The 16249-nt window shown below is 30.9% G+C and overlaps 1 protein-coding gene across 6 annotated transcripts in view; it reads left to right on the top strand.

The window, feature by feature from the left end:
* The window catches only part of LOC142326990 (uncharacterized), a 201380-nt gene that overhangs the window by 19466 nt on the left and 165665 nt on the right, over positions 1–16249 (top strand). The window contains exon 1 of one of the 6 annotated variants that reach the window (XM_075369732.1): positions 8845–8995. The exons of the other annotated variants lie outside the window; for them this stretch is intronic. Coding sequence (XP_075225847.1) covers positions 8964–8995 — 32 coding nt within the window. The 5' untranslated portion in view covers positions 8845–8963. Of the gene's footprint in view, positions 1–8844; positions 8996–16249 lie in introns of those variants that run through there. 6 annotated transcript variants of the gene reach the window in all.

The raw sequence follows: 16249 nt of genomic DNA, 5'->3' as shown, positions 1-16249 counted from the left end.
AACTTGTTAACAAAGAAATCGTAAAAAAATGATTAAAATTAATTCTTAAGAGAAAAACAGTTATAATCCCTTTCATTAATATATGGCATCGATATAAGTAAACCGTTCCGGCGTAAGACCGGATCAATAAAACCATTCCGACCGTGGCCGATGGACTCTATTATCTGTTCCCCGTACAATTGGGGATTCAAAACAGATAAAAATAATTGACTTTCAAATTAAAAATTTAATTTAATAATTATAATATCTTTATTTAGAAAATAACCTTATAAAATACACTTTAAACGAACTAAAAAACAGACAATACTCCTAATTCAAGTTACCGTTGGTGGGATTGTCAAAGAAATTAATTTAGAATATACTTTTCATTTAAGAAAACAATAAAAAAATAAGCCAATGATAAAGAAAAGAAAATTTAACAACACTAAATTATAATATTGTTTTTTCAAAAAGAAATAAATACAAGAGTAAGTCAATTATTATCCGCAATTTAGTTATATTTTGGTTTATGTTGTTAGTACTGTCGTGTTGCGTAGATGACACATGCGTGGTTTAATTGTTGTTATGTCCGTGCAGGTTTGATATTGCTAGGTTAGTTCCATTATCGCTTCCCTGCCGTTAACCTGCCGTTATGATAATTATAACATATATTAATTTGTTTGCATTAAAGTCCAATTTCTTTTGGCAAATACTAGCTGTGTGTTTTTTTGTTTTTTAACTTTACCCAACAATTGTTGTTATGTCTGTGCAGGTTTGTTGCTGTAGGTTAGTTCCATTATCGCTGCCCTGCCGTTAACCACGGCTGCTCCGCTTTCTGTTTGCACCAAAGAAGAGCAACGTTCAGCGATCCGTTTTTTGTGATCGGAAGGTGTATCAGGGGCCGAAATTCATCGAAGACTTTCAGTACAGTACGGGAACAGTGTGTTGCCACAACGGAGTGTCTACGAATAGATTGAAAAATTCAAAAATGGTCGCACAAGTATTACACACGACAAAGGAGCCGGACGACCGTTTACCGCCACAAATGAGGAAAACATTAAGCGTGCACGTGACATAGTTTTCTTAGACAGACTAGTAACTATCGATGAAGTTGTAACATCGTCTCCAAATTATTCACGGTTCTGCCTACGGAATCATCCACAACAGACTTGGTTTCATAAAGTCTGTGCAAGATGGGTCCCAAAACAACTCACACAGTCGCATAAACAAACGCTCTTGGACATCTGTCAAAAACATTTGGATCACTACAGTAACGAGCGGGACATCCTCTTAGACAGAATCATTACTGTTGACGAAACACGGATCCATCATTACGAGCCGGAAAGTAAACGGCAGAGTATGGAATTGAAACATCCAAATTCGCCCTGCAAAAAAAAAAGATCAAGACCCAACCGTCCGCAGGAAAACTGATGCTTACGGTTTTTTGGACTCACAAGGCCCAGTACTGGAACATTATGAAGAAAGAGGCACGACAATTAACAGTGCGCGTTATAGTGAGATGCTTACTGCCAAGCTGAAGCCTGCAATTCGAAGCAAACGCCGAGGACTACTGTCGAAAGGTGTTGTGTTGTTGCACGAAAATGCCTGTCCGCATACTGCCGCCCGCACTGCTGAAACACTCCAGAAACTCAACTTTGAAGTACTGGCTCATCCTCCGTATAATCCTGATCTTACCCCTTCTGACTATCACTTGTTTGGTCCACTCAAAGAGGCATTAAGGGGCCGTCGATTTACCTCGGACGAAACAGTGAAAAAATGCACTCCTGGCTCGCAGCTCAACGGAAAACCTTCTTTTATGAGGGCATCAGGAAGCTTGTGCAACGATGAACCAAGTGCGTTGAAATGCAAGGGGACTATGTTGAAAAATGATGTACATGAAAGTTTCCTATTTGTATTGCAATAAAATTTATAACTACATTGCGGATAATAATTGACTTACCTTCGTATTCTTTAAATAAATAAAAACAGTTTTTTAAATAAATATTCATTTTTTATTCTATTCGAACCACTCAAACCCTGCAACCCATCTCAATAAATCCATCTCTACTCCTAGAATTCTACTCTAATCTCGAAATTTCATTACCCAGACTTCACTTGCAAATCGTAAAATTGGCACTCGCATTATAAAATAATGTGAGTGCCAATTTTACAATGCGAGTGCCAACTTTTAATTGGCTTTCGATGCTAACCTTATTTCTGAGATTTTTCCCAATAGTTCCACAACTACTGGAAATTTACTCAACTCGTTATTTATATCTTCCTCTTAATCAAAAGTTATACAGCAGCATAGGTAAGTAAAGAATAGAACCTGATCAAGGATTACTTTATGTAATATTATCTTATTCCTAACCATTATTATCCCTTGAATACCATTATTTTCGTTTTACTGGTAGATACTTTACAGTTAAAATCCATAGCGGTCTTACTAAATATAAACAAACTCGTTTGTAATTCGTGTTCAGTTTCAACAAGGATAACCATATCGTCAGCAAATAATTAATAATTTAAAAAAGTACAGATGATTTTTTAGTCCTGTTACCCAGTTGTTAATGTCTGGTAATTTTTTTCTAAGAAAGGGAAATTTTGTTTTGTGACACTAAGTTGGTAACGCTATTCAACCGGTATAGATACGGCAGTGTGAGTTGATTCTCCTTGAGCTGTGTAAAGTTTTGTGCCGTTTCCGGTCGTGTTACGAACAGAATATCTTTTACCATAGATCGAGTTTTCATTCTTGAACAATATTTTGCTACGAAATCGTACGCGAGTGTAAAAGAATCATTTCAGATTATATTTGTTGGTGTTCCTCCGCCAGAAAAATGTCAATTTCTAGGCTAGCAAACCGATTTAAAGATACAGGTAGTGTTTGCGACAGAAAACATAGCGGTCGACCGACTCGTTTGGCAGATGACGTTTTAGAGAATGTGAAAACAAGATTTCTCAATTCTCCACGGAAAGGTTTACGAAAACTTTCCACGCAAGTCGGTTTGTCATATTTGAGTGTTCAGAAAGCTGCTAAAAAAATGAAATTGTATCCGTACCGCGTACAATTAGTCCAAGAGTTTCAGCCTCCAGATTTAAACAAGCAATTGCAATATTCCCGTTGGCTTAGGTCTCTTGTAAATGATAACGGAATCGAATTTTTAAACACAGAGTTCTTTAGCGATGAAGCTTGGATCCATCTCGATGGTTATGTGATGAGTCAAAGGTGGCGAATTTGGGCGATTGAAAAGCCTAACGCTTTACAAGACAAATCTTGCATCCTGAAAAAATTGGTGTGTGATGTGCGATATCTCGTCAATGTATAGTCGGACCCATATTCTTCGAACAGACTATAAATGGTGAAGTATACAGGAATATTGTCCGCCAATTTGTGTCCCTCCTGGAACCTCAAGAATGGTATTGCTGGTTTCAGCAAGACGGCGCTACATGCCACACGTCTCGAATAACCGTGGATTTTCTGCAAGAGTTCTTTGATGATCGAATAATAAGCAAGGGCTTATGGCCTCCAAGGTCCCAAGACCTCATATCTCCTGACTACTTTTTGTGTGGTATATAAGTCCGAGGCCTTCAAAAAAATCCTCACACTGTTGATGAACTTAAAGTCAATATTACAGACTTAATCACGAATATTTCCAATGCAACTCTTAAAAAGGTTTCTGCTAATATGCTGAAAAGAGTCTGTGCGTGTATAACCGCAAGGGGTGGGCATTTTGAGCATTTCTTTAACAATTATGTAAGTAATAGCTTTTTATTAAATCCCTTTGTAAGTAACAAATACATTTTTTTATTCCACCTAAATTTCCCTTTCTTAAATTACATTTAAAATTGGGTAACAGGACTAAAAAATCACTCTGTATTATGTAATGTCACACTAAGGTGTAATAATAATAATTGCAAAAATTATTATTACCACTTTAATCTTGCCTCTGCAGTCTTTTAATTCAAAAATCTATTTTAATCGCTTTGCAAGTGATGCTATTTCCTCATTTCAGACCCTGGAGGTCCCGGGTTCGAATCCCGGTCAGATATGGCATTTTTCATACGCTATAAAATTTCCACTTCATATTCCCATGCGCAAGCTTATATGGTGAATTAATCATAAAAACAACAGATCGACAATAATTACCATAATATGGAGATTAAAAATTAAAATCATTTAAAAATTTAAATCTGTTTCTATTTGCATATTTGCAAAATAAACTCATATAGTCCGGTCCATACAATTAAATAATTTTTAATTCAAAAACCTCTTTCTAATCGCCTTGCAAGGGGTGTTTTTTTGCTCGCTATGGCAAACTTATTGATTGATTTTGGTGAGTCGTCACTTTGTTATAGGAGGCAACAGTTATCTTATTCAGCCCAAATCAAAACTCACCCAAAACGTACAGATTATGGCACTATGTTTTCAAATGCTTATTTTCATCGCTATAAAGAGTGTAGTATCTGAACGAACTGCCTCAGAAGACTTCACCATCTGAATATTTCATTTTGAAATATTTGAACTGTTATATGGTGAACGATGATGTATTGTAAACAGCTGTTCAAAGTTGAATAAAATAAGTTAATAATTATTTATAATCATGAATAATAATCTAAGTGTTTTTAATTATTCTAGTTCTAATTATCATCTGTTTTTAATCATTTTTACTAGATGCTTTGTAATGAATAAAATGTGGTTTATCTGAAATTGGTGTTTTTATTTAAAAGCCATCATTTTGTTTCTATAAATTCTAGAAAGTGAAATTTTCACAGAATATTTTTAGAACCTATGTTAAAAGTTCTGTAAAGTTTCAATAGAATCGAGTGATACTAAATCAAAAGCGTATATCCACCGGGTTGGTCTAGTGGTGAACACGTCTTCCAAAATCAACTGATTTGGAAGTTGAGAGTTCCAGCGTTCAATTACTAGTAAAGGCAATTACTGTCATATTGATTTGAATACTAGATGGTGGATACCGGTGTTATTTGGTGGTTGGGTTTCAATTAACCATACATCTCAGAAATGGTCGAACTGGGGCTATACAAGACTACACTTTATTTACACTCATACATATCATCCTCTGAAGTAATACCTGAACGGTAATTCCCGGAGGCTAAACAGAAAAAAAGAAGAAGAAAATCAAACGCAAATACCTCTTTGTGGGACAACTGTGTGTATGTGTATATATATATATATATATATATATATATATATATATATATAAAATCTGTTACGTCGTTTGCCGTATATAACCAAATAACTTAGTTAAGGCAAATTTTACCACTAATTCGAGATTTATTGGTACTTACCGTTAAAATGTAAGAAACAATTTTAAAAAAATTTCATAAACTAATGCACCATAACACACTACAAATAGTCGCATTATATATTTTCCGATGAGTTTGAAAATTAATAACGCGCTTTATTCAGTAAAAAATTGGAATTATATTTGTAAAGAATAATAAAATTTCGCGCCTTAACAGACGAAAGCATGATTAGTTATGCGTTTAAACAGCAGACCACAGTGGAATCTACATTTTCTGTTTTTATGTGATTTTTTAATACTTAATCCTCTTTTTGACATTTATTTAAAAGACATTTTTTGTAATACCACTTCATCCTGGATGTAATAATGGTTGCTTATAATTTTTACTGAAGGACTTTTTTTTTATTTAGCTTATCAAAAATATTGTATGAGGGTCTTTTTTTTAATTTTAAAAAAGAGGCAGTAAATGCATAACTTAATCAGTGTAGCGGAGAAAGTTATGCATTTCATTTTTGAAAAACTTTCCAATTTTTTAAGCTAACATGCTTAAAAAATATGCAGAAACCAACATTCTAATATTAATGTATTAGCAATACAATATCGAAAAATATGTTTTTGATTTTTGAAAATTCGGGGGATCATTAATGAGGTGGAGTTTTTAAAAATATCCAACAAAACTGAATTAAAATATGAAAATCTAAATTTATTTTTTTTTAAATTTGTGAACTTCTCCATCAGGGGAGGGTTATTAAGCTACTTTAGCGACTTCATTGTTTAATAAAATGTATTTTATCATTAAAAGGAAAACATAGGGCAAAATTAATTTTTTTTTAAAATAGCCTCAAGTGGTAATAAATAAACTTAAAAAGTTTTCAAAATTGTTAAAAAAATACAAAGATACAACCATAATTATAAATAAAGTTGTAATTTTCTAGGAAGAGGGTAAAAGTTTTTGGTTAATTTTTTTTTTTTTTCAAAAAATACTAAGTAGTAAGGGATATGACAAAATTAAGATTTTTATATTTTAAATAGGTAACTTCCGAGCTGGATTTAGATTTGAAATAAATTTTAAACAATTTTTTTTTCATTTTAAAATTTTTTTTTGATATCGTAGATCATTCGAGTGGATTGGTCAATAGTTTTTTATAGTGGTTTGAAGGCTAAACAGAGTAGAAAATACAGTTGCAAAAGATTTCCATTACCTCTTTTTCTGAAAGAAGATATATATATATATATATTATAAAGGAATTATTTGTGAAGATGGATGAATACTAAGGAAAAAGTTTTGATAATTTGTGATCTTGATATAAAAAATTCAACTTTTGAAACAAATATTTTTTGCTAAAGTACCCCAGTAAAGATTTGAAATTTTATTTCGACGAAAAGATCCCCTTTTCCCAATTTTAACAAAACTTTAATACATTCTTTCCTCCCGAATATATTACTTGTCTACCAAGTTTGAAGAAAATCGGTGAACGGGTTCCTGAGTTTTTAAGACCAAATACAGGTCAAAATAGATACGACGTCCGTCTGACAAAAATCGATTTTTTGGACTTGGATGCATTGGAATAAAAAAAAAATTGCATTTAAAAAAATTTATTTTTTATTTAATCTATTTATTATTATGCAATTTATAACTTATTTTAATTTATTTATTATTATTTTTAATTTCTTTTAAAAATTATCTCCTTAAGGCAGAAAACTTAAAAATCTGATGTGGACACCACATTACTTCCTTGTACGCCTATTAAATTTCATATACACATTTTTTTGAAATGAAAAGTACATAAAATTTTATATCTTTAATAACTGTTGGTATGTTTTAATTTTTTTATTTTTTTTATTGTTGTATTGAAGTATTATTTATCGCAATTTTTTTTTTTACAATCAGAGGTAAGTAGTTATTAATAAACAATACATTTAAATTAAAATAAAGAAATTAAAGAAAACTAAGATGAAATCTGATTCGAACCGATGTGCCTTCCCCTTGTAAGATCGAAATATTTCATTAATTAAACTTTTATTTAGTTATAACTCTGGGACCAATGAAAATAAGTACCACTTATGATATCATTGTACGACGTAACTTCCTTGTATCCCTATTAAATTACAAAAAGTTTTTTATATATTTATATTTTTTATTGCATTTTTTCTTTTTTTTTGTTATTGACTTATTATTATCTATTGTAATTTTTTTTGTAATCGCAGGTTAATAATTATTAATAAATTATTATATTTAAATTTAAAAAAGGCACATCGAATTCTCGCCGATGTACCTTCCCCTTGTAAGATCCAAATATTTCATTAATTAAAATTTTATTGGACTATAACACAGGGAACAATGAAATAAGTACGTTTCACTTATGATACATTGTTGAACAGCTCTCAATGAGGGCTTATTACTGCAGTTAACAAAAAGTTCAATATCCAATTTTTTTGGGATTTTGGACACTTTTAGTCCAGTCGATTGCAATCAAAAGTGTAGGTGCACAAGTAGATATTACAGCAGTTCCAAATCCAAAGGTTCAACCTTCTACGGCTAACCGTTTTTGAGTTATGCGAGATACATGCGTGCATACGTACGTATAGACGTCACGCCGAAACTAGTCAAAATGGATTCAGGGATGGACAAAATGGATATTTCCGTTGAAATCTAAATACCAAAATCTTTCGCGATTACAATACTTCCTTGTACTTAAAAAGAAGTAAAAAAAATACAAAAAAATTACAAAAATATATTTGATTACGTATAAAAAATTATTTAAAAAAAAAACTTTTATTTAACTAATATTAATATTATTAACATTAATAAAAAAAAGAAACAAATTAGAAAATCCCTATAAAAAGTAAAATAATAAGAATTAAATCAAATTGGGAATTAAAAAAAAAAATAAATATATATTAAGAAATATAAAAATGCAGAAATGTGTGGGATATGGAAATTAAATTTTTGTAACGTATGAAAAATGCCATGTTTGATCAAGATTCGAACCCAGGAACCCCCGGATAAACACCGAAACGATACCACTCCGCCACGGAGGTCGGCCAGTATAATTATTTCCAATATAACATGAAATCTTATACGAAGGCAGTGAGAAGAAATACATTAATAGGCAATTAATAGGGATTGTGTTTTACACTTTTTTTATACGGTCATTAAATCATGTTGGGTTAAAAAATAATCAATAAAAATATTTTTATTTATCGTTTGTTCAGTTTTTTTAACAGATGAACTTCAGTAAGATAATACAGATTTGTTTGCATAATAAAATAAACCGCCTACCATATTCTACTTTCATTACGAATCGAAATATTAAGCTTCATTATCATCAAAAATGTAGAACGTCAAATATTATCTTATGTAAATGAAATGGAAATGTAATAAAGAGTTACAGTTTTAAAATTAATGAACGTAAACCACTGTGTTAAATGAAACACTGCATCGTATTGTTAAACAAGATATAAATGATATTTGTTTTAAAAGCAACAACTAAAACGTTTGTATAAATAATAACAGTAAATACAAAATCTGAATTGTACATGTCAGTATCAAATGTTATAACGAATGAGGTAAATGATGTTGTGGGCGTGTCCATTTAAAACACGAAGAGAGAAGTGAAACCATTTTGTACGGTGTTGCGAAGCGGTGCTGCTTGTGTATGAGCGCGCGCGTAAATACACACGTGTTTAATTTTTGCAGTGAATACAGTTTGTCTAATGACCTGTGCTGATATCTCGCCGGACAAAAGGTAATGTTACATTTTTCTGGTTTTTCTAGAATAACCGTTTAGAATAATAATTAAACAGACTGTGTATATAAAAAGAAGAAAATTGCGTGCGGGTGCGTGTGTATGTATATGTATTACGTACTGTACACATTATATTAGTTTCCTCTCTATAACTTTTTGTACTAGTTTTTGACGTAGAAATGTTTTGTATGAAAGCCACAAAGACTTTTTTAATTAACTATTGGTCAAAACGTAAAACCGTGTAAATATACAAATACGTTATCCTAAAATAGAATACGAGAATTTATGTTCATATCTTACTACAGTTACACGTATACATTTTTCAGTTACTAATTAATTTTAACATGATTTTTTTTAGCATTTTAAAAATTTTGACTTGTTAAATTTTTTATGGCTTTTGTTAGTTGATTTCTTATCTAGGATTATTACGGGAGAAATAAGAAAAATGAAATGGAATGAGAAAACTGAGTGCGCGTATTAAAAATTCTAAAAAAAACATTAGATACACAATTTACAATCATCGAAATAAAATTCACATTTAAAATTTAATGACCCCCTCCAAAAATTCAAAAATTAAACTAAACCGTTGTTTCGAGAACACGACAAAGTGGAAGACAACACCGAGGCCTAACCATTGCCGTCGTAATCTTTTCTTTTTCCTGTTTAGCCTCCGGTAACTACCGTTTAGATAATTCTTCAGAGGATGAATGAGGATGATATGTATGAGTGTAAATGAAGTGTAGTCTTGTACATTCTCAGTTCGACCATTCCTGAGATGTGTGGTTAATTGAAACCCAACCACCAAAGAACACCGGTATCCACGATCTAGTATTCAAATCCGTGTAAAAATAACTGGCTTTACTAGTACTTGAACGCTGTAATTCTCGACTTCCAAATCAGCTGATTTGGGAAGACGCGTTAACCACTAGACCAACCCGGTGGGTGCCGTCGTAAACTTGGAAACGATTAACCTCACACTTAGACATAGTCCTCAGATTTCCTTACGCCATTTGTAATTGAGGTTGTAACTTATCTCTACTACTATGTCTGGCGCTAAGCCAAGGAGGAATAGATCCAATCATCATCATCATCGTTTACTAAAGTAAATGATGATGGCTAAACCTTATCGGTTTAGCCATGTTAGTCTTATCTCCGCTTCTCTCTTCAAGTCATTATATTAACCAAGGCCCATCTCTGCTTTAACATTATTGATGATGGTTGTTCTCGATCAACCTCTAGGTTTTTTACCCAAAACCTTGCCCTCAAATATATTCGTCAAGAACTGGTCATGTCGTATTACATGTCATCAATTTCACTCTTCTTTTTCGTATAACATTTAGCAAGGACCTCCTCTCACTTCAGCTAACACTTTCTTTTCCTATCTACCCAGTTTGTTCTTAATATTCTCCTCCAAATCCACATTTCCATTGCTTCCAGTCTTCTTCTTCCCCAAGCGTCTATGTTTCATATCCATAAGTTAGAACACTCCAGACATATGTTTTAGAGAACTGTTTTCTTATTTACATATTCATATGATTATTAGTCAGTAAATTCTTTTTATCTTGGAAAGCTCGTTTTGCCAGCGCTATTCTTTTTTTTACTTCTGTGACATTTTATTATCGCTAGTGACTGTGCTTCCCAAATAACAAAAACTGTTAACCTTAACTACAACAGTACCGTCTAATTTAATATCAACCTTGTACCTTCCTTTGTTTTCCTACAGTCATAGTCTTTGTATTCTCCTTATTAATTTTCAGTTTAAGTTTTGTTAGTACTTTAGATGTTTTCTAACATAATCTCCATTTCCCTTGCTGATTCCGCCAGTAACACAATATCATCTGCAAAGCGGATACAATGTATAGATTTTCCATTAATTCTGATTACTTTTGTTTGTTAATAAACAAATTAAAAAAACCTGTGACAGTGGGCAAACTTGCCTGACTCCCCAAAGACATTTTTATTTAATTTTTTTAGCTCCATCCAGACCCTAATTGAAATACCACAGCTAAAAGTGCACTAGATTATTCGGAAGATAGATGTCAATCAGTTAAAGGTTGTTTTTTTTTTTAATTAATTAGGCAAATACATTTAATTTTGCATGTATTAGTTATATTGAGATTTCGAAGTCTTTTAAAAAATGCCATTTTAATATACCATTTAAATTCGAAATTAATAAACTCCTTACTTTAAAAAAGATAACTGTAGATTATTTTATTATCAAAAATGGTTAAGCACCTAATAAAAATTATTTTTTATATTATTAATAAAAGAATTTTTTTTAATTAAAAAAAAATTAATTTATCTTAAAATCGATTAGAGATGGAGCTACTCTGACACCCGTCAAATACGAATGTTACAGTGATAATGCTAGGAAGGGATAGAAAATAACACTCGAATCAATTACGACAATCCTAACAAAAATGTAAAATATTGTGAAAATTTTAATCATAAAGTCATTACATAAAAATGAAGTCTAATTAATCACAATTACGAGTATATTATGTTTAATTATAAAAGTTATATGCTTAAATCACCAGTTTATATAAAAATGAAGTCTATTAGTTTTCTTATGAGGCAGTAAATCCTGAATTATTTATATATATTCTCGTAATTAAACTAGCACTTGATTCGATCTTGGCTTTGATTCAAATTGAAGCTGTATATCATTTTAAAATTTATCAAGGTCGTCCGTCACCTCCCTTCTTAATCAAAAATTGTTTTCCCATTTTTTCGCTTTAATCTCATTTTAAAAAATCTGATGTAGACACAACACGATTTCCTTGTACGCCTATTAAATTACATATTTACGAGTACATAAAATTTTATTTCACTAATAACCTTTTCATATATATATATATTTTTTTTTATAGAATTATTATTTATTGTGAAACATTTTTTTACTATCAGAGGTTAATAATTATTACTAAATCAATATATTTAAATTAAAAACAAAATTAAAAAAAAGGAAATGAAGTCCGATCCGAACCGATGTGATATGTCTGTTTCCCCTTGTACGGTCCAAATATTTCATTAATTAAAATCTTATTCGGCTATAACTCTGGAACCAATGAAAATAAGTACCACTTATATCGTTGAAAAGCTCTCAATGAGGGCTTATTACTGCAGTTACGAATAAGTCCAAAATCAATTTTTTTTGGATTTTGGGCTTTTTGGACACTTTTAGTGCAGTCGATTACAATCAAAAGGAGAGGGGGGTATGGATTATTCGTTGTTTAGGTGCACAACTAGATGTAACCAGAGTTCTAAATCCAGAATTTCAGCACCCTACGACTAATCTTTTTTGAGTTATGCGAGATACATACGTGCAAACTCACGCCGAAACTACTCAAAATGGATTCAGGGACGGTCAAAATGGGTATTTCCGTTGAAATCTGAAAACCAAAATTTTTCGTGATTACGGTACTTCCTTGTACGTACAAGAAAGTAAAAAACAAATAAACAATTTGAATACAATAGTCGGATAAAAACATTTTTTTTAAATGTTTTTACTTTCCTGACATTATAGCTCTTCAGCTAAGCTGCAGTAGGAAAGGATGGTGATCAATCAAAAACTGGGATATGGATTTTTTTTCATTTCTCGATGTTTCATGACCCGGAGACCCCAAAAAACAAAAAAGGTGATGGGTAATATTCGTAAGTACATATTAGCATAGACTACATAGACGTACATATATAGACGTACATATTAGACGTACATATTATAGACGTACATATTAGCACGTGTTTTATCGTGTTTGAAGTTTAATAAATTTTGACTAAACCAACCGATTTTGATGAAGTTTGGCACAAAGACTCGTGTATATTGGACAATTTGTTGGTAAATGTTTGGGATCAATATCTCCAGAGGGTGGTAGATAGTTTCTTTGAAATCAATTTTTCAAAATTTTACAAACGTAACTCCCACTTTATATTAAGCTCAGTACATGCGTACACGGTTATCATACCATTTAAAAAAAACGTTTGCCCCCAAATTCACCCCTTCCACAAAAATTGAAAAAGCTATCTTTTATTTATTGCATATTTTTTAAATGAAATTTTTTATATCTTCCTAAGCATAATTAAAATGAATTGGCCCAAAAATATACTTTTTTGGGGGTAACATTAGGGATAAGGTAACCGATCAAAATTTAAAAAAATAGACTTTTTTAATTTTTAAAACTTTTTTAGAGTATTTAAACTTTTAATAATAATATTATTACAATATTTTTGCATCATAATTCACCCCTACCCACAAAAAAGAAATCTTACGTAAGTTTTTATTGGTTGTACATTTTTCAGTAGAATTTTTTTAGTTTCTTCAATTTTACGTAGTAAACGTTGACGATTCAAAAAATTTCCTTGGGAGGAGATTTTGTTGGTAGGGAAATAAAAGTGAAAAATATCAGTTTTTTTTTAATTTTTTCATAAATCACAATTTTAATTATTTTTTCCACTATATAAGAATAAATAACTAATGCCAGGAAAGTATAAAATATTACTGTCAGCTTTTTTTGATATGTAATTTTTTTCAGTTATTTTTATTACATAATTTACAGCTGAAAATAGATAAATTCGCTACTATCGCGATTATTGTCAACTGATGATTACTACACTTACAATTTTTTATCGTTAATTCAGAGTACGGACCGATAGATAACCCACAAACTAACCAGACACTTTAAAGATTTCTCAAACTTTCATTTGACCGGAACAGCTACAATACGAAACTTACCGATTAATATTTTATTATCATTTTAGTAGAATTTTGATTAAATTTTATCAGAATAATTTAATAAGGCAGGACTCGGATTAAATAAAATTATACTTTATTATAAAACAAAAATCAATTTTTTTAAATTGTTTATAAACTTAAATTTTAAGTTAGTTTAATTTAATTTCCCCATAACATATACAACTAATTTCAGCTACTTTTAAAATAATAAAAAGGATATTGAGTTCTGCCTATATTACGGTTCTTTACAAGTCCGATGTTATGAGCGGTCGGGTGGTGGGTTCAAAAATATTTAATAAAATAAAAATGATGGTCGGAACGAACATACTTTGAACAAGTATGAGCCCGAGTGTCGAACCAATATTTCTTTTATTCTCTTTATAAAATACGAAAACTTTTTTCACATTTTCTTTTTCATTTATAATATTATGAAACAGACTGTCTATCTTATAGATATAAAAAAGAAGTTCTATACCACAATAAAATTCAACGAAATCAAATTTTATTTCAGAATATATTATTAAGAAAAAGTATATAATAACTAGCTTCCCCGTCGCAGCTTCGCCCGCGCGAAATGGTTATTTGCGTTTCTCATCACGCTTAGATCTCGCTTCGCTCGCCCTTCTCGTCTGGCCAGAAGGACTCAGCCCGCTGGACCTCCCTGCGTTCATTAAACTCATGCTTGTGAGAATAGTATAAATCAAAATTAAATCCTGTTAAATATAAAAATAAAAAAAAAACTATCAATGTATTGTAATTTTCTCAGAACAACAGTTTTATCAATAAAGGACCCACTAATTCGTTTTTAGATTTTTCGTCGTGGCTGCTCTCGCGAAATACATAATCAAATTTACATACATAAATTACCATCATAATGTTACTAAACAAAGATTGAACTCAAATAAGGATTGATAGCAAAAATTAAAAAAACAATTTGTGTTTTTTAACCCTTGAAAAATTTAAATTTAAAAAACTCGATATTGATGTTAGATATTTATCTGAAGTGGATTTGCAAGCCCAAATATATCTCGATCGCTATACTCTGGATTGGAAAAAATTTGCAATCATTGTTCGAGATTGTTTTACCTTTCTTCACCCTTTTCAAGGCCGATAGTAATCTGTTTCTATACATTCATATGAAGATTATTCATACCAAATCATATCAATTAAGTTGATATCTTCATTTGTTACAAAGAAATTAAAAATTAACCGGGTTTCAAAAAAATTAAAAAATCCGAATTTTAAAATTTTCGAAATTCCGAAAAATAGTAAAACCTAATTAGTGGATTTTTTCGCTGATATATTTTATAAAGAATCATTATTTCATGTTGTTATCTTATAATTATCACGTTATTAAACAGCGTCTTAAATCATCTTACTTTGCATGTTACATGTATATATTTATATTCTTAAACTTGTCAAGTTTACAAATAAAAATTATTAAAATATCTCATTTAAATTTATAAAGTTAAAATCCTCGGGATTTTGACGGGCAGTTACGTTCGCTCTCATGTTCTCATCATTTATGATAAACAAATTATATAACTTTTCTTCTTACTTATGTAAGAAAATAAATTATATATGTTAATCTAGTTCTACAGTTGTTTTATAATAAGAAGAAATACATATTATATCTATTGTAAAAGTATACTTCTTTTCATGCAGTTATTAAGGCGTTTTAAGTCTAATACAAAATGTTACTCAGTAAACGATTCAGGTCTTAAGATGTGAAAGGACATCCAATTAGAAAATGTCCCAGAGAAAGTGGTATTAGATCTCTATGGTCTGTGGAAATAGCAAAAATACGGCGTGAATTAAGACAAGTCTCATTCTGTGTCAACTCTGTATAAAATTCCTCAAAGTTGAGAATTGTTTTTCTATTACACGACGTATATGATATTTGACACTTTTGATTGTACTTTCCCATAAATAACCAAAATGAGGAGATAAAGGAGAAATAAATGACCAATTAATTCCCTTTTTTGTAGAAAAGATTTGAGTATTTGTTTGAAATTTGTCTGACTTTGAAAGTTGATAAAAGTTGTACAAAATATTTGTAGCAGAGTTAAAATTAGCATCGTTATCAGAAAATATTTTAGTAGGTATACCTCAACGTGAAATGAATCTTTTGAAGGCAGAAATAAATGATTGTGAAGTCAAATCAGAAATTAAATGAATAGCTTTAGTGGCTAAACGTATAAAAAGCGCTATTTATGCATTAATCAATGTTTTAGATCTCTGCCCGCCATGACGAATTATAATTGGGCCATTATAATCTACTGCGCAAGAAGAGAATGCTCGGAAAGGAATCACTCTACCAGGCGGTAATTGATCAAGCTGTTGGGATTGAGTTTTTGGATCAAATCGAAAGCAAGTTAAACACTTATGAATGATTGACAAAATAATTCTTTTTGCATTTATTATCCAGTATCTCTGTCGCAACGAATGATGTGTTAATTGTACGCGAGTGTAAGAGTCTTAAGTACTCAGAGTAGATTATTCGTTTCGTAATGTACGCACTT

Source organism: Lycorma delicatula, chromosome 6, assembly GCF_047948215.1.
Source record: "Lycorma delicatula isolate Av1 chromosome 6, ASM4794821v1, whole genome shotgun sequence".
NCBI classification, from domain to species: domain Eukaryota; kingdom Metazoa; phylum Arthropoda; class Insecta; order Hemiptera; family Fulgoridae; genus Lycorma; species Lycorma delicatula.
The sequence above is the reverse complement of the archived record's forward strand: the minus strand, read 5'-3'. Positions and strand labels throughout refer to the sequence as shown.